General features: G+C 41.6%; 1 protein-coding gene across 8 annotated transcripts in view; it reads right to left on the reverse strand.

Moving 5' to 3' along the window:
- The window catches only part of CCDC13 (coiled-coil domain containing 13), a 37,136-nt gene that overhangs the window by 12,067 nt on the left and 2,004 nt on the right, over positions 1 to 23,065 (reverse strand). For 2 of the 8 annotated variants that reach the window (XM_038392342.2, XM_038392337.2), the window contains exons 2-11: positions 18,920 to 19,146; positions 16,437 to 16,585; positions 12,294 to 12,436; positions 10,388 to 10,465; positions 9,188 to 9,304; positions 8,058 to 8,162; positions 6,082 to 6,246; positions 3,266 to 3,442; positions 1,917 to 2,123; positions 659 to 804 (exon numbers count right to left, since the gene is read on the reverse strand). In XM_038392342.2, the coding sequence (XP_038248270.1) occupies positions 659 to 804; positions 1,917 to 2,123; positions 3,266 to 3,442; positions 6,082 to 6,246; positions 8,058 to 8,162; positions 9,188 to 9,304; positions 10,388 to 10,465; positions 12,294 to 12,436; positions 16,437 to 16,585; positions 18,920 to 19,140 (1,508 nt within the window). In that variant the 5' untranslated portion in view covers positions 19,141 to 19,146. Of the gene's footprint in view, positions 1 to 658; positions 805 to 1,916; positions 2,124 to 3,265; positions 3,443 to 6,081; positions 6,247 to 8,057; positions 8,163 to 9,187; positions 9,305 to 10,387; positions 10,466 to 12,293; positions 12,437 to 16,436; positions 16,586 to 18,919; positions 19,147 to 19,469; positions 19,523 to 20,755; positions 20,984 to 23,065 lie in introns of those variants that run through there. The other 6 variants (XR_005291426.2, XM_043509755.1, XM_038392333.2 and 3 more) reach the window with 6 other exon arrangements.

The following is a 23,065-nucleotide window of genomic DNA, read 5'->3' on the forward strand; positions in this document are numbered from 1 at the left end:
AGGCCACTTTGTACCACACTACCAGTGCACAGGAGCCTTTAAGTGGTTGCTAACATAATTTACTCGCATTTGTATTGCACCTTGACACACTGCTAGAGTGTTGTAAAGCAGCCCAAGCGTAAATGAGAATCAGACCCTGTATTTGTTGCAGAATGACCATGGTAAACAAAAAGAAAGCTCCTTAGGTAGGGTTGGTTGGTGGGTACTCAAGAAAAACAGCTTACTGGATGTCTTAAATCTTTCTAATTTCTGTGATGAAATCCTACCCAAAGCAGCTTTATTAATTTATACAATACACAACTGATTTATAGCTTATGTAAAACAGAGTTTCATATTAATTTTCAAGGCCACCTACAGAAGCCTGCCCATTAGCTCTCCTGTTTCTCTCAGTGACAAAACCAAAGGCACTTAAGCCAACCATGGGAATATTATCTGAGTCAGAGAGAGAATGAGCTGTACTATAAACATGCCAAATGCATAATATTGGTGGATAAGTGGATCTTTCTGTGTCCCAGAACAAATGTCTAAGTGATAACATGATTAAGAGATTCCCTTATAATGCAAATGAGCTGCCACAGTCGTCTTGAAGCTGCAGTATTCTTTTGAATAATTCATATCTATTTTAAAGACTTAAGTTTTTTTTTTTTTTTTTTTTTACCAGGCAGACCCGATCCTTCCAACATGATCGCCTGCCGATGCTGGTGGTTTGATTAGAGTAAAACTCTGGTCTTCTAAGTGCTCTGAAGATGGTGTATCTGCGACATCTGAATTGTCCTCCTCAGTGGTCTCTTTCTTCTGATGCTGCTGAAGCAAAATAGAAAGCCAATCATGCTTTGTGCAGGTTTGGCTCAGCTAATGCAGCAGACGAGAACTGCACCCAGAGCTCATACATTGCTGATACGAGTTTTTGGTTTACAAGCTTTCATAGGAACCTTTGGTTCCTGTCCATCGGGGGAAGTTTCTACCCCAGGAGTTCCACTTTGAGGTTCAGGTTTGAACAACCCCCCACAAAATTTTAAGTGAATCAATTGAAACTCCAGTTTCATATCAAACCATAATCTTGGTCAAGAAAGTTAATATGTATTCTGCTTCAAGTTCTCTCTCTCCGGTACTTATACGGCTCCCATGACTGCAGTTTCTGAGCACCTCACACTCTTTAATGTAATCATCATCCTAACACCCATGTAAAATAAGCCAGTTTAAAATAAACCCATTAAAATGTCTCTATTTTACAGGTTGGAAACAAAGAGGCTATGTAGCTTGCCCAAGGTCCCTCAGGAAGTATTTGGTGGAGCAGGGAATTGAACCCAGATGTCTAAAAACCTAGGTTAGTGCCCTAACCACTAGACCATCCAAGATTGCAAGGCATCCCAAAACAGATGAATGCAATAGCCCAGGAAGGCTATGAAACTTTCATAATATTAGTCTGCTGGCAAAATAATCCAAAGACTAGTAGTCACACGAGAAGACTAACTGCTCCTTATCTCACACCAACGCAGCTTTTTTACTTTCTTTACAACTGAAACTTAACAGCCAATATCATTCTACGTTTTGAGTTTTCCAGACTTTGGCTAGTTTGTGCCATAGGTTTTATAGTATTTACATGTGGCTTTTCTTTACTGTAAGCTTTGCAACGTGGTCGTCAAAGCTGAGTTAGATGCGACTTACACTTACGCCACCTCCACCGCCCAACAGCTTTGAAGAAATGTCCCACAGGTGTGGAGAAAAAACTCAGAGGAAGTCTCCCTGATAGATTACCCCTGGCATTGGTGGAAGCTATTGAAGCAGCTGAGTGCTGGTATTCTGAACTAGCAGAAATCTCAGATTAAGTGGGGGAAAAAGGAGCATTTTTAGAAATGGGAAAAAAATTCCCTCAGGGAGCTGCTGTTATAGTTAATACCTTTTGCAAGGTTTACCTGAAGTGTGAGCAGTCCCATCTCCTCCTCTAGCTCTTTAATCTTGGCTTCTCGTTCAGCCACCATCTGTTGAAGCTGCCCTATGAGACTGCTCTGTTTCTGAGCCTCGCTGTTCAAATGCTGGTCTAGACTCTGCTGGGCCTCCTTGTTCTTCTCATCCTGCAGGCTCAGGTGCTTTAAGATCTCATGCATTTGCTTCTGCTCGTTCTGGTGAAGCAGAAATGACACGTGGTATGTTCTTTTTTGTATATAGTGAACATCAAACATGCATTAAAATGGTATTTCCCATCTAAATCTATTCCCACGTAAGACAGACATTTTGGTATCAGTAGTGCAATACATGGCCAGAATCCACATTTTGTAGTACTAACATACCATGCCAAACTCATCCCTGATGTAAGTCCATTAAAGTGAATAATGTTACTCAAAGGATAAATTTGGTCCACCACATTCTAAGCTCTAGTAGTGCTTTGGGACCAGCTTGCCTGTCAAGTACTTTCAGCATCTGTCCACTGCAAGGATTTCACATTTTGCATAATGCAGAGCAACATGCTGCAGAGCGACATAATTCAGTACTCAAAGGTCTCGATCTTGCACAGTGCATGGAAGAGTGTGCGTGGCTGATGTGCAAGTGTGAATGGAGCCTGTACACATAGGTACAAGTAAGGTTAAGTGTTTGGCAGAGTTCTACACAATGAGTGATAATAATGCTTACTCCTTCATGATCATATTAAAAAGGGGTGGGACCTGGGCAAAGACTGTACAGTCACGCCTCGGCCCTTATTTCAGAGGTCCTGAGCACTTACAACTCCAGCTGACAGTCAGTGGGAATTGTAGGTGGCTCAGCACCTCTGTGAATCAGGCTTTGTGTGTCTCCAGTTGGGCAACAAAGAATTGAAGCACCCAAAATTAGTAAGCATTCCTGACAAACATCGACCAAATGCCCAGGATCACACAGTGAGTCAATAGCAGAGCTGGGAATAGAATCTAAAAAGAGTCTTGATTCCCAGTCCCCTTTTCTACCTACCAGACAACCCTGTCTCCACCTTTTATGACAATTCTGCTGGACATTTCTTATGAAACATGCAGCCCATAGCCTCCTCCAAATGTGTCACCCTTCCCTTTGTGCCAATTCTAAATCTTTACCAGTGTCTGAAGACAATTCAATATAAAATGCAGAAGTTTTGGATATTCTTAAACCTAGGATTGCCCCATGGATTTTACAGGCCTCTAACTATCCTAAGTGTATGTTTTGGTCACTGTGTTGTAGTACGTCTTCACTATCGCTAATTATAGCTAGAGAACTAATCCCAGAATGCCAGGGCGGGACTGCAGTAGTCAGACTGTACCAGTAAGGCATCTATGAGCTCATCGTCATGCTTTCCTTTCTCCAGCAGCATTAAGATTTGTCCTTTTAGAGCTTTCACCTCATTGGACAGCACTTTGTTCCTGGCTTTTGATGCATCCAGTTTTTTTTTCACATCCTCATGATCTTTCTGGAGAGCGTTATGTTCCCCACTGAGTTTCTGCAATTATGTAAATAAACAATGTGAAATGACAGAAGAGATCAATCATATCATAGTCTACATGTATCTTCTCACTTAAGGGAGCACAGGGAAGCAGTTACAGTCCTTTAGAATCCAGAGCTGTGCACTGGCTTGGCAGTCGAAAAGTGACTCACCTCTGTGTAAGCAGACATATAGATATATTGTTATTGCATGTTTCAGAGTAGCAGCCGTGTACTTTTTTTTCGCAAAAAGAAAAGGAGTACTTGTGGCACCTTAGAGACTAACAAATTTATTAGAGCATAAGCTTTCGTGAGCTACAGCTCACTTCATCGGATGCATTTGGTGGAAAAAACAGAGGAGAGATTTATATACACACACACAGAGAACATGAAACAATGGGTTTATCATACACACTGTAAGGAGAGTGATCACTTAAGATAAGCCATCACTAGCAGCAGGGGGGGGAAAGGAGGAAAACCTTTCATGGTGACAAGCAAGGTAGGCTAATTCCAGCAGTTAACAAGAATATCAGAGGAACAGTGGGGGGTGGGGTGGGGGGGAGAAATACTATGGGGAAATACCACACACCACACAAAAGAACCACTAACCCAGGAACAAGAAAAGGAGTACCGGTGGCACCTTAGAGACTAACAAATTTATTAGAGCATAAGCTTTCGTGAGCTACAGCTCACTTCATCGGATGCATCCGATGAAGTGAGCTGTAGCTCACGAAAGCTTATGCTCTAATAAATTTGTTAGTCTCTAAGGTGCCACGGGTACTCCTTTTCTTTCTCCTTACAGTGTGTATGATAAACCCATTGTTTCATGTTCTCTGTGTGTGTGTATATAAATCTCTCCTCTGTTTTTTCCACCAAATGCATCCGATGAAGTGAGCTGTAGCTCACGAAAGCTTATGCTCTAATAAATTTGTTAGTCTCTAAGGTGCCACAAGTACTCCTTTTCTTATTGTTATTGCATGTTTCAGTCATCACTTGCTCACTGGCAGTATGCAGGAATCTGGTTGGATTTAAGCAGATTCAGTTTTTGCAATGAAGCAAATTATAATTTTGTTTCAAAACCTGAAGCACTGTGTTCCTGATCTGCCATTTGCCCCGTAATTGAAGTGACTACACTGTTGATTAACATCCTCTTCTGAAGAATAAAGAGCATCAAAATATAAATACATACAATTATATATTACAAAACACACTGGCAACACTGAGCCAGATTCCAATCTCAGTAAGACCAGTGGAACTCTGGAGGAACCCCAGACTAGTAAACTGGGCGCAAGCAAACACTATGTGTTTTAATAGAGCTAAATGTAAATGTATACCTCTGAGAACAAAGGAAGTAGGCCATGCTTACAGGATGGGGGATCTATCCTGTGAAGCAGTGACTCTGAAAAACGTAGGGATCATGGTGGATAATCAGCTGAACATGAGCTCCCAGTGTCACATTGTGGCCAAAAGAGCTAATGCCATCTGGGGATGCATAAATGGGAATCTCAAGTAGGAGTAGAGAGGTTATTTTACCTCTATATTTGGCACTGGTACAACCGCTGCTGAAATACCATGTCCAATTCTAGTGGCCACAATTCAGGAAGGTAGTTGATAAATTGGAGAGGATTCAGATAAGAGCCACAAGAATGATTAAAGGATTAGAAAACATGCCTTATAGTGACAGACTCAAAGAGCTCAATCTAGTTAGCTCAACAAAGAGAAGACTAAGGACTGACTTAATTACAATCTATAAGTACCTACATGAGGAACAAATATTTAATAATGGGCTCTTCAATCTAGGAGAGAAGGGTGTAACATGATCCAAATGGCTGGAAGTTGAAGCTAGACAAATTCAGACTGGAAATAAGGTGTACATTTTTAATGGTGAGAGCAATTAATCATTGGAACAATTTATCAAGGGCCGTGGTGGATTCTCCATCACTTACAATTTTTACAATTTTAGATAGGATGCTTTTCTTTAAGATCTGCTCTAGGAATTATTTTGGGGAAGTTCTCTGGCCTGTGTTATACAGGAGGCCAAACTAGACGACCACAGTCGTCCCTTCTGGCTATAGAACTATGAAGTTCCACTCTGAGCAACTATTGTGAATGGTGCCTGAGACAATAAGACAACAAAGGAGTTATTCCAGATTTACACTGGGGTAAGAGCAGAATGTGGCCCACGGGTATGTAACTGTGGGCAACAGAATGCCGATTTTATCCTCATTGTCAAGAGTGAGAGGCATATGTACACCTAAGTGCTCAGTTATGCCAGCTGCAAGGCTGAACTGTGGTGGGGGAGGGGGGAAGGAGGTTCTCAGCCTCAGTGCTGGTAGCTGGAGGCATTCTAACAACTGGTGGTGGGAAGAGTCTATAGAGAAGTGCACTTGCTGAACCTTTGTACTGTATGTAGCCCATGCCTCTCTGCACATCTTGCTGCCATGGCCCTATGCACCCCCCACACCCGTTGGGGCCACTAGAGCATTCAACAGTGCTAGCCACTTCTCCACTTCCTGGGCACTGAGACCCTACTTATATTTAGCCCCGGGTGGGTGTGACAGTGCCCTATCCCTTCTCTAGTGCACCCACACAAAGGGAGGCAGAGTTCTTACATATTACGTATTATATGCAAATCTATCACAACTCCCCGTGCCTTACCTGCAAGGCTTCTTTCTTTTCTTTTTCCAAGCTGCGAATTCGTAACAGGTTTTTCTCTTGGGCTGATAGCTTCTGTGGATCTGTAAGGGCCAGCATTTCCTCATCAACATTATTCACTGATGCTCTGCTCTTGCTCTGACCCAACTGATTCTCCAGCTCTCGAACCTAGGGGAGAATGTGAAAGTACACTCAGGACCTAATTCTGGCTTTGGCTGTGTATGCATTGCTTCTATTGATGTCAAAGACAGTCCCACATCCAAAGATTGGATCTGGTCCAGAGTGGAGAGTCATGTCATATAGTTATTGACATTACAAATCACAGGTAACTGGCACAGCAGCAGGGCCCTCTCTTTCAAATTCCCGTTCATAGATGTCTACACCAGACAGGTGGGCACAACTAGACACAGGAAGGTACGTCTGCAGGAGGTAAGACCCATTTTGGCCACAGAAAAGCTGGAATTTTCCGTTTTAATCAATGAAAGTGAAAAGTCCCTGTTCAGCTGCATGCACCTAACTGCAGTGGAGTGACAGCGCACAAGGAAACAACCAGAGAGAAGCCTTATGTCCTGTGTCAGCAGCTAATCTCCATTTCCCAAGTGGCAGTAAGGTGGATGAAGCCCCTCAGAAGTAACGGAGAGTTAAAGATGTCACTAGAAGGTTCATTGCTAAGCATCTTGGACCAGGATCCTCATTGTAAGTGCAGGATTCCCAACACCAATGGAGCTGAAGTTTGAAATAATTTAATTAATGTAACAAAAATTTCCTAGGGTGGGTGTGTTTTAAAAAAAAAACAACAACCAAAAACTCAAACCCCATATTTCAATATATTGTAGAGCTGTTTATTTTAATGCCTGTTTATCTGAGCACTAAATGACTGGCCATTTATTTGCATTAAATAATTTCTGTATACTTGGCCACATGCTGCAAGCAAGTGATGCTCCTGCAACTGCTACAAATTAAGAATTAAATAAATTGGGGACTAGCAATCTTTCTTCTTCATTCACTCCCTTACTCAGTCACAACCAAATATCCCATGGTTATGGACAGTGCTCCAGCACCTGACTTACACAGCACTAGATGCTGCAAGACTTTTTAAAAGGCAGAAATCAAACTTTAAAAAAAAATGTATTTTCTAAACAAACCAACCTTCTCCAACCCCCCAAAATACATGTCAAGTTTTCACATCACTTTGCTTTAAGGCGTGAGTTTACCAATATGATCATAACATCGTGCCATGCTTGTAACACTATCATGAAAACTTACCAGCCAAATACAAAATTTAGAATCATGAAATGTAAGGTAGGAAGAGACTTTGAGAGGTCATCAAGTCCAGCTGCCTGCACCGAGGCACAACCTAACCTGATCTTAACATCTCTAATGATGTGGAGAACAATTGATTGCCTTCCTCTTTATAACAGCCTTTAACATGGCTGAAGACTTATCAGGTCCCCCTTCAGTCTTCTTTTCTCAAAACTAAACATCCCCAGTTTTTTTTAACCTTTCCTCATAGGTCAAGTTTTCTAAACCTTTGATCATTGTTGTTGCTCTCCTCTGCACTCTCTCCAATTTGTCTATATTTTCCCTAAATGTGGCAACTAGAACTGGACACAGTACTACAGCTGAGGCATCACCAGTGCTCAGTGGACCAGGACAATTACCTCACCTGTTACTCTAGAATGATATTAGCCTTCTTTTTGTGACTGCACTACTTGCCTAGCATTGACTGCGACTTATTAATAACAAGACAGCTACTGATATTTTACTTGCTCATCAGAAGAAAAAAAAATACTCACCACAGGTGAACGAACAGGTGGGATTTCGCAGGACTGCACTATACAATATGTCCATGTTCAAAATGTCATAATTTCAACAAACATGGAGGCCCAGTATGTGTTTGCAAGTTTGCACTCAGCTCTAAACACCAAAAAGATAACTTTACATATAGATTAAGAAAAAGACGCAGAGTAGTAACTTACCTTGCCTTGCAGAACAAGTATTTGCTGGGCCCGTCCACGCCAACTGCCAGAGATGTTCAAGAGATTTTGAATGTTCACATCTTCACCAACTTCACTTGCTAAAAGCTGTGAATGAGCCATGAATATTAACAAAGAGACTGGGCTTTGTGTGTGTGTGTGTGTGTGTGTGTGTGTGTGTGTGTGTGTGTGTGTGTGTGTGTGTGTGTGTGTGTGTGTGTGTGTGTGTGTGTGTGTGTGTGTGTGTGTGTGTGGCCCTTCTCCTAGCAAACACAAAATACTGAATTTATATACATACTTATTGTATCCCTTTGGTGCCTGTAACTCATATTCAGCCCATATGAAGCCAGCTCTGTCAGATCAATACTACAACAGAGAACTGTTTGTGACCAGATTTTGGCTAATATTAATGGCTTCACTGGGAACCAAAGTACCAACAAATTCTTGCTGAAATGGGTATTTAAATACAATTCAATATTTAAAGGTTGGATATTCTTCTTTCTTTAGAAAGGAACCACTCAATAAAATGTCTGAACTGTCCTTACAGTGAAAGGTGAATCAATACTATATATATTGTGGAGGGGGCATTCAAATTGTACTACAGGGCCATCAGTATTAACAGATAAAAATCCCTTTAGTCACCATTATTAACAAGGAAGTATCACGTGGGAAGAGTGCAAAATAATGCACTAAGGGGCCATAGTGAATCAGGAAGGAATAAATTGCTCTGAAGCCCCAGTTCAGCAACTATAAGCATGGATTTAAATCCAATTGACTTGAATAAGATTTAAGCCTATGCTTAAAGCTAAGTATGTGATTAAATGCTTTGCTGAATAAAGATGCGCTTAGGCACATGCTTAATGTCTTACAGGATTCAGAACTGTACTATCAATAGAAATATTGGAAAGTGATGGTGGCATTGGTAGATCAGGAATTACATATAACTCAGAGTTCTCCATTTTAGAATCCAACCAGTGTTATCACCCCTCTTGTGCCTTCCTTCCTGGTGTATCAAGGAGACTAATCAAAACGAAGAGAAAACAAAGCACCGTTCTTGATTTAACAAACAAACGGTCTCCCTTACAGAAACCAGGCCCAGATCACTATATACATTACAAGATGTGGACTAGTACCTTTTGCATCATCTTTAGTTCCTGTTTTGTGGTTTGGAGCTGATTGCGATACTCCATTGCTTTAAAGTTGGCTGCAGTTAATTTTTCTTGCAAAGCTTTCAACTCTGGACTTTCAGGCTTTGAGAGAAGGAAAATGTATTTGATAAGGATGGAATCCACTATAGAAAACAGAACTGACTGCCAGAAAGGACAATACGTGACCAAGAGGAAAGCTCAGACGTGCCTCAGAATGGGTTGATACAGAATAGCAATGTAAATGTACATTCTGAGAGATACAGTGACCTTTCAGCAAAGGAGGTCTCAGTCTACAAATAGCTCCTGACCAAACCCATCTGTCTTGAGGAGACAGAGGGACACCCTTCATCATAGACTGAGTGCAATACCTCCACTGGACTCCAAGTCCTAATCAGCCCGTTCGTCTTGCCTGCGTAGCAGTGAATTGTGCTTCCTCTAATAATAATGATACTCTGTGCATCTTGTGAATCCTCAAAAGTGCTTCTGCAAACAATAATGAATTAACCCTCAACACTGATGTGAAACAAGTAACTGTTATTACACCCCTTTGACAGATGGGGAAACTGAGTGTTCAGTGGTTTGCCCTGGATCCCACAGTCAGTCTGTGGCAGAGCCCGGAATGCAGCCTAGATCTCCCTGACTCCAAGTTCTGTGTTTTAGTCTCTGGGTCATCCTGCCTCTGCAATGCCTCTTCTACCATCCTTCCACTAGGCTCCCAAGCTGCAGAATAACCCCTGAACTGAGTTGTGTTATTGAAAGAAAATAAAAACAAACCACAATGCAACTCTGACAGAACTTGGCAGGGACCTCTTAAAAATTAAGAATTATTTTTTCTTTTGTACTATGTACTATAACCCTCGTTTAATCGGAGGCCCTGTAAAGATGCAGCAGGGAGAGAGGGAAGATCAATTGATTAGGTCACAAAACTTTTTCTTTTCCAACACTATAACCACCCACTCAAACTCACTCACTGAGTTTGAACATACAACAATTAGGACAGATTATAACACCAATGGCAAGGACAGATGCTTTCATCATGATGAAAGAGACTGTACAACAGAAAGGAACAAATTATTAGTTGTCATTTTGAATTTTTCTATAAAAAACATAGCTCACGAAAGCTTATGCTCAAATAAATTTGTTAGTCTCTAAGGTGCCACAAGTACTCCTTTTCTTAATTCATACCGAGTTTCCTTCCATCGTTCTCAACATCGATTGCTTGATTCCTGAGTCATTGCCACCAAGAGACAGGGCTGTCTGTAGCTGAAACACATGCACACATTACAGAATGCATACAGTGACCAGAGCATAACTCCAAGGAAGATTACGCTGAAGAATAACAGTGACTTCAAAAGCATTTGTAGCTTTTAATTATTCCAGCAAAAATATCTTCATCTTCCACTAAATTTTCCAGGTAGCCACATAAATACACATTTCAAAAACACATAATTAAATCTTCCCTGAGAGAAGCTGTGCTATTTTACTAAAAGAAAGAACCGCAACCAACTGCTGATTTGCAATTGTGGGATCAGTCGTCAAATGTGGGCACTGAGAGATGCTCACATTCAGGAGTTAGGTACATAAAGCAGGTATCTATGTACCTAAATGCAGATCAAGTCCAATGGAGATCAATGCTTGGGATCAGAACATCCTATTATGATGCTGTCATAAACATACAGCTAAGGGTAGCATAAAATCCCTCCTTTACCTCTAAGCGGTTAAGAAGCTCAAATAAACTGGTTGGCACCTGACCAAAAAGACCAATGAGGGAAGAAGATCCTTTCAAATCTGTGGGGGGAGGTTTTTTGTTTGTGGTTTCTTTGTTGTTCTCTCCGGGACAGAGAGAGACCAGGGCAGAAAAAAAACAATCCCTCCTAAAACCCTACTTAAAATAAGCATCTAAATTACAAAAATTGTAAGAAAAGCAAGGAAAGGCATTAGATTATCTTTTGTTTTAGCTTGTGAATTTTCCATATGCTAAGAGGGAGGTTTATTCCTGGTTTTTTGTAACTTTAAAGTTTTGCCTAGAGTGGAATCCTCTGTGTTTTAAATCTTATTACCCTGTAAAATTACCTTTCATCCTGATTTTACAGAGGTGCTTCTTTTATTTTTTTCTTTATAATAAAGTTCTGTTTTTAAGAATCTGATTGGTTTTTAGTGTCCTAGAAACGCAAGGGTCTGGTCTGTGCTCGCCTGGTTTACCTATTTGGTTGGTATATGATTCTCAAGCCTCCCCAGGAAAAAGGGTAAAGGGGTTTAGGGGGATATTTTGGGGAAACAGGAACTCCAAGTAATTCTTTTCCTGAATCTTTGTCTAGCTCACTTGGTGGTGGCAGCAGTACCCATCCAAGGACAATGAAGGATTTGTGCCTTGGGGAAGTTTTTAACCTAACCTGGTGGAAATAAGCTTAGGGGGTCTTTCAGACGGGTCCCCACATCTGTATCCCAGAGTTCAGAGTGGGGAGGGAACCCTGACAGATGCTCACGTCTAAAATCGGTTTGCTCAATAAAATGTAGACTTTTGAATTCCAATTCACCCATTTTATATGAAAATCATGCACAATTGAATAAAATAAATTATTTTACTTAACCCTATGACTCCATAGGTATTTTAAAGGGGAAAAATCCTACTGTGTAATGCCCCATGACTGAGCTTTAGGAATGTTAGGGCTCCTTTTGATTAGCTGGGACAGCTCTACAGGTCTGTGGCCTCATTATCCAAGGTGCAGAGAAATAATTCCTACCAAAAAAGAGCCACCCCAGAAAGCATAACTAGAAGATTGCTGTGATTACCCTTTGGACAAGCACCTGCATTTTCAGACACAAATTACTATTTCTAACTGGCATTTCATGAATCTCTGGCTCATTATACCTCATTCCCATCCTTCCAGAAAGGATGGAAACTGCTAAAAGAATGACCCTATCTGTCCTTCCAAGGGCAGGGATGAAAAGAACCCATGGCAAGAACTGATGCTGTAACAAGCTGACCAGTAGCAACAAGAATCAAAACCAGTTTCTCAAGCCGACGTTGCCCTCAGAAAGCTACTGGCCTGATTTCGAAGCTCTACCATGACAACAGAGGAGACCGTACTTCTTTTTCAAGCTCTTTGACTTTGTTATTCAGCTGTTTCACTTTGGCTTTTTCACTCTCTGTCTCAGCAGTTAGCTCACGATTCTTTTTGGACAGTTCAACGATTTTAGTAGCTGCAACATCCCCTGCTAAACCAGACATCCCTGAAGAAAAAAAAAAAAAAAAAAAAAAAAAAAAAAAAAGAGAAATACATAAAATGAAGGAAAAATCTTAGCTGCAGAATCCAGATTAACTAATGTTTTTCTTCTCTACCAAGAGCGTACTGTATTTTTATGACCGAACCTCCTTCACTTAGATCTGTACTAAGCACAACTGCATGGTTAAAAAGAGAGAGTGCATAGCAAGGGAGAGAGAGGCATTCATGATCCGACTTATGCCACTCAGCCCTCAGTTAGTGCTCAGCCAATATCTTATCATGGTGCTGGAGGCGTTATGTTCCTGGAGCTACCGTCTTTGGCATGAGACATAAAGCAGAGGCCCTTTCCACTTCTGGTCATGAATGCCTTGTCCATGCTAAGCTATAACCCACATTTCGACAAATGCCAGCAAGAATGCAGCTGCACTAGGAGTAGCAATGGCATAAGCACTAGTATAGACAAGGCCCAGCTAGTTTGCTCACGGTATTGTGAGAGCCTGTTTTGAGTAGGTTTTCGTGACATGGTGGTGAAAATACCAATGCCCGGTTTGCGCTGGCAGCTTAGCACTGGAGCAGCTGCTGAACCAAAGGTACCAGTTTTGCTCGATCCCTTCACTGTTCTAAAGGGTTAGAGTCCTGGCTACATGCCAAATGGGTAATTACACTGTTCCTATTAAAAAACCTCTTGTACTTTCACATGGGTTCTTAATATTTGCACAGTGTTACTGTACACTGTCAAACAGATGCTACATTCTCTCCGAGTTGTAGATAAAGTAATTTTTGTATACTATTCAGACTATCATGTAATTTAAGTGATGAAAAGGTACTATGTACAAGTACAATAATAATTAAAAACACGTACATGAATCTCTCTCTCTCTACAAGAATACACAGGAAGTAAAAACCCTGAGTAGTATAATTCTTCCGCAGGTATATGAAGATTTAGCTGGGCTACTGCCATTAGCTGCCAAACCCCCATAGTCCTCAGCGTTTCAAGCTTTGTGATGACCTGTTTGCCAATGTCTGTAAGGATCCTCTGTATCTCATATCACATGAATTCTGATGCAATGCATGGAACCCAATTAATTCTAAATCTCTTATGAAAACGTTATGCCTCGTACAACTCAATTTACTTAAAATGGATTACACAGAGTGTGGGGAAAATGTGACCCCATATGTGTTACTATTTAAAATCCTTGCAAAGAAACTAATTCATCTTTTATTGAAAAATATATCTGCATCATTCTTGCTCTTTTGATCTGGTGTAATACTTCCTCCCATCTCCAGGAACTGTTACTCCTCCTCCTCTTCATAATAATTAACAATTAGTGATCATTATTATATTAAAAACAAATAAACAAATAGCATTTTCATGCAAGAGGCTTAAAGTGCTTTATACCTCTGAGAGATAGGTGAGGATCATTATCTCCATATTACAGATATGGAAAATTGAGATACAGAGACCAGATTTTTAAAGGCATTTAGGTACCTAATTCCCATTTAAATCAATGGGTGTTAGGCACTTAAATACCTTAAAAATCTGGCCCAGAGTAACTTGCCCAAGGCTACCCTGTGTGTCAGCTGCAGGAGCAGAAACAGAATTCAGGAGTCCTGGCTCCCAGTTTCTAGCTCTAACCATTAGACATACTGTCTTTTGGTTATTAAATATAAGATGCAAGGAATAAGAAAGCATGAACATATAAGGTATGCGTCATTCAGTCGTGCTTATTGCAGTTATTCTCCTTTCCTACTTTGGTCATCGCAGCTATTCTGGGCAACGACGCCTGGTGGAAGAAGCTAGGACTGCATGTCTAACTTGTTAAACACCCAGTACTATTTAAGTTTTATGCAGTTTTAATCATAGCTCTCCACCTAGCCAGGGCCCCAAGTGTGTGTGATACAAGCATTTAAACAGGGCAGAGATGTGAAATGAGGAATGCAACTCAAAATAACAGAGGAGGAATTTAAGAGTTTGTGGCATTTGTTTCTTCAACATGAATAAAGTTTCTAAAATTTGACTTCCAGGATTCATCATTTTTGATGTCAGTAATAAACAGCTAACAGATCTGTCTGGAACTGAGGTTCGTTTATGTCTCAGATGAGTTATGTGCCTCCTGTAAGATACAATAAATAAAGAATAATATTTTGCCTTTTTGGAGCATCTCTCATCTAAGAATCTCAAAGCTCTTTTATAAACAGACATTAATTCTTAGGTTTCAGAGTAGCAGCTGTGTTAGTCTGTATCCACAAAAAGAAAAGGAGGACTTGTGGCACCTTAGAGACTAACAAATTTATTTGAGCATAAGCTTTCATGAGCTACAGCTACAGCTCACTCACATCGGATGCATTCAGTGGAAAATACAGTGGGGAGATTTATAATTCTTAGAATATCCTTCTCTCTGACATAGGAAATATCATTACTCCCATTTTACAGATGAGAACACAGAGGTTGAATGACTTGTTTAAGACCACATAGTGTGTCAGTGGCAAATCCAGCACTAAAACCCATAGGTCCAGGTGTCCATTCCTCTGGACAACACCCACAAATCCCATTTCAGCTGAGAGATCTGAATTTACTGCATCCTTAGCTGGAGTTTATTAGGGGGAAAAATGACAACCGGAGCATGTAATTACAATATGACTGAAAGAGGAGCATTTAGCAAGCCCAAACTTTTCTTTAGAAAAAGAGATAAAAGCATTAATAGAAATGGTGAGATTTTAACAGGAGAAGAACTAGACACTTTGAGTGATGATGCTAAAAGCACCTGAGTGGTTTCACTAAGGGTGATACAGTTGCTTTACATCTTTGGAGAAGGTTCTAACTCCTCCTCTACAAGCACATGAGAATGAAATTCAAGAGTATCATAATAATGAGTCAATGACAGTGACATCAAAGACAAAGTTTAGGAGAACAACCTTTAATCCCCACCAGCAATTCCACTATGTCTCACTATACCTGGAACAGGCCCACATAAGTTCCCTGTGACAAGAGGCCTGCTGTAGCCAACATGAAGGCCTGTGGTAGCTGAAGGAAGATGCTTCTGGTAGCCAAAAGGAGAGGCCCACAGTAGTCAGTGAAAAAAGGCCCAAGGTAGCACACTGAAGAGGCCTGTGGAGGTGACAGTGAAAGGCCACTGGCAGCTAGTGGAAGAGGCCCAGTATGGTCCTAAAAGCATTCAGCCGGGGGAAAACAACAATACACATGCAGCACAAAGAGCATTTTTTCCTCACATGAATAAAAGCACAGAGTGCTGCAGAGATGCTCCTCATCAGCCGTGACTACACACACGCTGCTTTTTGATCTGCTTTCTCCTCATTTTAAAGATGTTCTGGCCTGAAGTTACTGGGCTTGCTCTCCCTGGCTGCCATTTCAGTTGCAGAGAGTGGAAGAAAAGTGACGTCCAGCCTAAATTTGATACCACCATTCCTCAATAATTTCTGATATTCAGGAAGAAGAAAAGCCTCTAAGGACTCTCACGTGATTGTTGAGAAACCCTAAAATATAATAGCAATCAGAAGAAAGAGGGTCCCTTGTAACACACCTCTGTGATATAGTTGAGAGTTAGGGACAGCTCCAAATCCTCTCAGGCAATCAGTCTCTTTTTAAAAGGCCTAACTAATTCACCAGACCCAGAGCCCTCAGTTTCCCTCACTCTCTCATACAGCATCAGTGCAGGGGAATTACTATAGCCCTAACACCGCAGGGCATGATTTTCAAAAGGCTGAGAACCTGCAACTCCAAATGAAGTCAATGGAAGATGTGAATGCTGAAAATCCATAGTCACTCCTGCAGGCTGGGTAGTGCTATGTAGAAGGGATGAAGATGTAGAGTATTGGGAGGAGTAGCATGTAGGAAGTGAAGAGATGACATATGAAATCATTGTTATGATCTAAACTATTACCACAGTCCTGTTACCAGCTATTGTTATGAGGATCAAGCAAAAACAAGTTCCTACAAGATGGCCTGTCTTGCTGCAGTAGTGAGTCTATACATCTGTTCCGTTTACCTTTCAGGGCTAATCTCTCCTCCTCTATTTTCTTTCGAAGCTGCCGGATTTCAAAATCTCTCTCCTTCACCAGTTTGTAAAGCCTGCCATTTTCATCTATGACCTCTCGAAGCTGATCCTGAAGCTGCTCGTTTTCATCCTCAAGCAACCTAGAAAATAAATCAGCAATTATGGCAGATTCAGCTTCAAATATATGCTCAGAATAATAAAATTAATAATAAGTTTGATTATACATAAAACCATACCTAATGAGCTACGTTCACTAGGGATAAGTAAATTAAGTTTTCAGAGTCAATAAATTCAGTTAACTTCAGTGCTTCTTGTCTTTATCTGGGACAAGCAGTGGAAATACTACAAGAAAGTTAGCTCTGGTAGGACTCCTGACTAGGTTATTGAGTTAACTGTCCCCAGCTTTAGATAGCTGGTTCTTCTGAGAAAACCACACAAGTTCCCACCTTAGCGTCTCCTTCTCCATACCTGCAACAATGATCAACATCCCCCACAACACACCTTTCAAGATCCATGAATCCTACACATGCCTTTCACAACATGTGGTATTAAATGCCTGGATAAAAATTACATGGACAAAACCAGACAGTCACTACCTTTCCAATGAACTCACACGGGAAACTGATAAAAGACAAAACACCCTATTACTTGTGGGTGAACACTTTTCATGAAGCGATTGCTCTATTTCTGACCTATTAGTCCTCATCCTCTAAGGAAACATGCACAACCCTTTCAAAAGATGAGCCTGGGAGCTTAAATTCATATAAGAACATAAGAACGGCCACACTGGTCAGACCTAAGGTTCATCTAGCTCAGTATCCTGCCTTCCGACAGTGGCCAATGCCAGGTGCTCCAGAGGGAATGAACAGAACAGGAAATCATCAAGTGATCCATCCCCTATAGCCCACTCCCAGCTTCTGTCATTCACTGCTCTGGTAGATTCTAAAAATCATGGACTGAACAGAAACACTGGATTTTATGGCTCTTTACAACAATCTATAACCTCTAACTAACTCTTTTTGTCCTATAACTGCAGAGATGTTAACAGGCCACTCTACCTAGAGTAGTCCCTTACAATATTATGCTAAACAATCTGCTCCACCTGTTGCATTTATTGTGACGCTGGGAGTTCCTTTCCCACACCTGAAGAAGAGCTCTGTGTGGCTTGAAAGCTTGTCTCTCTCACCAACAGAAGTTGGTCCAATAAAAGATATTACCCTATCCACCTTGTCTCTCTAATATCCTGGGACTGACATGGCTCCAACTACACTGCATACAATGGAACTTAAGATCTTAGGTACTTAGATCGCTCCCATCCCCACAGTATCTGAGCACCTCTCAATCTTTAATGTAGTTATCCTCACTGCACCCCTATGAAGAAGGGCAGTGCTATTATCCCTATTTAATCAAGAGCCACAGAGAATCTAAGTGACTTCCCAAAATCACACAAGATGTTGGCAGAAGAGTAGGAATTGAACAAGGGTCTCCCAGAGCCCAGACTAGTGCACTAGCCACTGGACCATCCTTCCTTGCCTTTCTTAAAGGGTCCCCATAAATGTCAGTTTCTGAATAGAGACCAAATCATGCCTGTGCAAAAAAAGAGGCGTTTTCTCCGCCCAAATCAATTTCTGGTTTTAGGTACATATTCCCTGTATAAATATAATTAGCAGAACCAATTTAAGGAAAGCTTCAAAACACTCATAATTAAGTGGTATATTCCTGGTGTAAACCCCCAGATTAAAGGGAATTCAAAGCCTTCTGCAATATTCAAAAAGAAGAAGAGCAAACAATGCCGCAGTCCACCCAGAGAGGTGAAAAAATACGCTATTCCCAGGTTTCTATCCAATTCCATAGAGACTCGTACAGTAAAACAGTACCGTTTTTTGCTGGACATAAACTTGTGCACAAATACATTTTTAAACAGTTATGCAGTTAATCAGGAATAGTTTAAAAATCTAACCCTCCATTTCCAACTTTCCACATAGGTTTTCTTCAGAGCTGTTTTCCAAAATTTGACCAAAATTAGTTTTGCCAGAGGAGGATTAAACTCCTAACTGCATATAAACAGACTTTCCTCTGAGAAACATCTCCATCATATCATATTGCTTTATTAGTTAGATTTGAGAATAAACTAAAGCAAAAAGGAGGGAGTAAGTCACAGTGGAGTAGAGATGAGCTGTGGAAAGCTAATGAAAAGCATCAGTGAGGTTCTGGGCCTTGGCATGAGTTGGCACCTGGTCTACAAGCATTATAGACAGCACTTCCCTCCCTCACTGGGGTGTTATGAGGATAAATACATTGAAGATTATGAGGTACTCAAATACTATAGTGATGGAGACCTGATAGTCCTACAGATAGATTGTCAATCCGTGATGTCAGTAGTGATTTTACATATTAACGTCAATGGGAGTTTGTAGGACGAGGTGCTAAGTATAGTTCTGTATCCTTTCTAACAATGTGAACTGTACCTTTACCTTTTGCTGATCTCTTCATTTGATAGTTGTCCATCTACTTTAAACAGATTTAAATCATCCTGGACTCCAAAAGTCTCCTTTGGGTTGTTGCTGCTGCCTTTCTGAATGCGCTGCTTTTCTTTCTTTTTCTCCATAAGATTTTGTAGCCTCTTCTGCTGTTGCTCCTGTAAAGCCTTAAACTGGATTTTTAAATTTTCATTCAGTCCTTTGTCGGAGTCCATGGTTTGCTAAAAACAAAACAAGAAAAAAAATCAGAGCAGAAGATTACAGAATGAGAACCTTTTCAAAACCAGCCTCCCATCTAACTGGCTTCGTGTCCTTTCGCACTCTCTCCTCTGCTCTGTCATAGATGCCACAAACCAATCTTCCCCTCTGGTAGTGGTTTACAAACCAGACCACAGATAGCCTTCCCCCATACTTGAAGTTTAAAAAACAATGAATTAAATAATCATTTTAAAAGACTATCCAAACAAAAACCACAGTACTAACAAGATATATGCTATACTTTACTGATTAATAGGAACATACGAATTGTCAGACTGAATCAGACCTGTTGTCTTTCTAGTCCAATCTCGTGTCTCTCACAGTTGCCAGTACCAGATGCTTCAAGAGGAAGGTGAAAGAAACCTCACATTAGGCAGATGTGGGATAATCCTGTTGCATGTTAGATTTCCTCCTAATCCCCAAAAGGTAGAGATTTGCTTAACACCTGCAGCGTGTGGGTTAGTATCTCTTCCAAAATCTTTTAGCATGAACTATTATAACTCTGGATATTCCTGTTATCCATATAAATGTCCAATCCCTTTCTGAACCTTGCTAAATTTTGGCCTCAGTGATCATTGCCTTCTGCTGCATTCCACCGCCCTCCCTGTGTTTGACATGGATCTAGAATGTAAGTTCCCTGGGCAAGGAGAGTGTCTTCTTAGCTGACTGTAAAGTACTTACAATGCTTTTGGAACGACATACATAAAAGATAATAACTTTTAAAGTCATGGCCTCCAAAAAGTAATTTATACAAATATATTTATCTTTTTATATTTATCAAGCCGGTCCGCCGCTTGTTCAGGGAAAGCCCCTGGCACGCAGGACCGGTTTGTTTACCTGCCGCGTCCACAGGTTCGGCCGATCGCGGCTCCCACTGGCCGTGGTTCGCCGCTCCAGGCCAATGGGTGCTGCGGGAAGTGGCGCGGGCCAACGGACATGCTGGCCATAGCTTCCAGCAGCCCCGATTGGCCTGGAGGGGCGAACCGCGGCCAGTGGGAGCCGCGATCGGCCAAACCTGTGGATGCGGCAGGTAAACAAACCAGTCCGGCGCGCCAGTGGCTTTCCCTGAACAAGCGGCGGACCGGCTTTGAGAACCACTGTCTTAGAGAATATTCCATTTTTCTTGAATGAAGCTTTTAGTACTGGTTTAATGAAGAATTAACCAGAAGTAACGATTAAGGGATTTGGTAATTAGAAAACCTTCCACTCCAAGGTCAGTGGTTTGTGTGAATTAAATGAGTTTGGCGGCCTCAGTCCAGTTCCCCCACCCATCCCCTTTCGGCAGTATCAGCAAGGCTATGAACTGAATCAGGCCATGGAGACTGAATTGCCTTCTCTTTCCCCATTAAAGTAGAACTCACCGGACCCAAACGTGATTGTGGCTCCATTGTGCTAGGTGCTGTACAAATTGTTCTGTCTATAATAATCTCACTCAAGTTCCTAACAAATGTTATTCCTTGCAACCTGTGACAATTTGTGGAATCTGTTTATGTACAACTTATGAATTCCGGTTGATGTTGTAAAGTTATTGTTATATCATGGAATACACCTCTGTGTGAATATGGAACCCACCATTTGCTGATAGGGTGCTGTAGCTCATTCCCACCAGAGCAGGGACAATGCAGAGTCATTATCCTTAATGCCTGTGCTCTGACCACACAATGGGTATGCTAAGGAGGCTGCCTGAGCAGAGAATCAGGAGCAGAAAATCCTCAGCAGAAGAACAAAGAAACAAGGTATAGGTAAAACATATAAACTTGAGACACAGAGACACACACACAGGAGACAGAAAGAAAAGGAGTACTTGTGGCACCTTAGAGACTAAAATTTATTTGAGCATAAGCTTTCGTGAGCTACAGCTCACTTCATCGGATGCATTTGGTGGAAAATACAGTGGGGAGATCTGATCCCACTGAGACTTACCAAAAGAAACTACAGCATTTGCTCAAGAAACTCCCTGAAAAAGCACAAGAACAAATCCGCACAGACACACCCCTAGAACCCCGATCTGGGGTATTCTATTTTCTACCCAAGATCCATAAACCTGGAAATCCTGGACGCCCCATCATCTCAGGCATTGGCACCCTGACAGCAGGATTGTCTGGCTATGTAGACTCCCTCCTCAGGCCCTACATTACCAGCACTCCCAGCTATCTTTGAGACACCACTGACTTGCTGAGGAAACTACAGTCCATCGGTGATCTTCCTGAAAACACCATCCTAGCCACTATGGATGTAGAAGCCTCTACACCAACATTCCACACAAAGATGGACTACAAGCCGTCAGGAACAGTATCCCCGATACTGTCACGGCTAACCTGGTGGCTGAACTTTGTGATTTTGTCCTCACCCATAACTATTTCACATTTGAGGACAATGTATACCTTCAAATCAGCGGCACTGCGATGGGTACCCGCATGGCCCCACAGTATGCCAACATTTTTATGGCTGACTTAGAACAACGCTTCCTCAGCACTCGTCTCCTAATGCCCCTACTCTACTTGCGCTACATTGATGACATCTTCATCATCTGGACCCATGGAAAAGAAGCCCTTGAGGAATTCCACCATGATTTCAACAATTTCCATCCCACCGTCAACCTCAGCCTGGACCAGTCCACACAAGAGATCCACTTCCTGAACACTACGGTGCTAATACGCAATGGTCACATAAACACCACCCAATATCAGAAACCTACTGACCGCTATTTCTACCTACATGCCTCTAGCTTTCATCCAGATCATACCACTCGATCCACTGTCTACAGCCAAGCGCTACGATATAATCGCATTTGCTCCAACCCCTCAGACAGAGACAAACACCTACAAGATCTCTATCATGCATTCCTACAACTACAATACCCACCTGCTGAAGTGAAGAAACAGATTGACGGAGCCAGAAGAGTACCCAGAAGTCACCTACTACAGGACAGGCCCAACAAAGAAAATAACAGAACGCCACTAGCCATCACCTTCAGCCCCCAACTAAAACCTCTCCAACGCATCATCAAGGATCTACAACCTATCCTGAAGGATGAGCCATCACTCTCACAGATCTTGGGAGACAGGCCAGTCCTTGCTTACAGACAGTCCCCCGACCTGAAGCAAATACTCACCAGCAACCACACACCACACAACAGAACCACTAACCCAGGAAACTATCCTTGCAACAAAGCCCGTTGCCAGCTCTGTCCACATATCTATTCAGGGGACACCATCACAGGGCCTAATCACATCAGGCACACTATCAGAGGCTCGTTCACCTGCGCATCTACCAATGTGATATATGCCATCATGTGCCAGCAATGCTCCTCTGCCATGTACATTGGCCAAACTGGACAGTCTCTACGTAAAAGAATGAATGGACACAAATCAGACGTCAAGAATTATAACATTCAAAAACCAGTCGGAGAACACTTCAGTCTCTCTGATCACTCGATTACAGACCTGAGGGTGGCTATCCTTCAACAAAAAAACTTCAAAAACAGACTCCAACGAGAGACTATTGAATTGGAATTAATTTGCAAACGGGATACAATTAATTTAGGCTTGACTAGAGACTGAGAATGGATGAGTCATTACACAAAGTAAAACTATTTCCCCATGTTATTTCTCCCCCCAGCCCCCCACTGTTCCTCAAATGTTCTTGTTAACTGCTGGAAATAGCCTACCTTGCTTGTCACCATGAAAGGTTTTCCTCCTCCTCCCCGCCCCCCCCGCTGCTGCTGGTGATGGCTCGTCTTAAGTGATCATTCTCCTTACAGTGTGTATGATAAAACCCATTGTTCTCTGTGTGTGTATATAAATCTCCCCACTGTATTTTCCACCAAATGCATCCGATGAAGTGAGCTGTAGCTCACAAAAGCTTATGCTCTAATAAATG

Source organism: Dermochelys coriacea, chromosome 2 (genome assembly GCF_009764565.3).
Source record: "Dermochelys coriacea isolate rDerCor1 chromosome 2, rDerCor1.pri.v4, whole genome shotgun sequence".
Classification (NCBI taxonomy): domain Eukaryota; kingdom Metazoa; phylum Chordata; order Testudines; family Dermochelyidae; genus Dermochelys; species Dermochelys coriacea.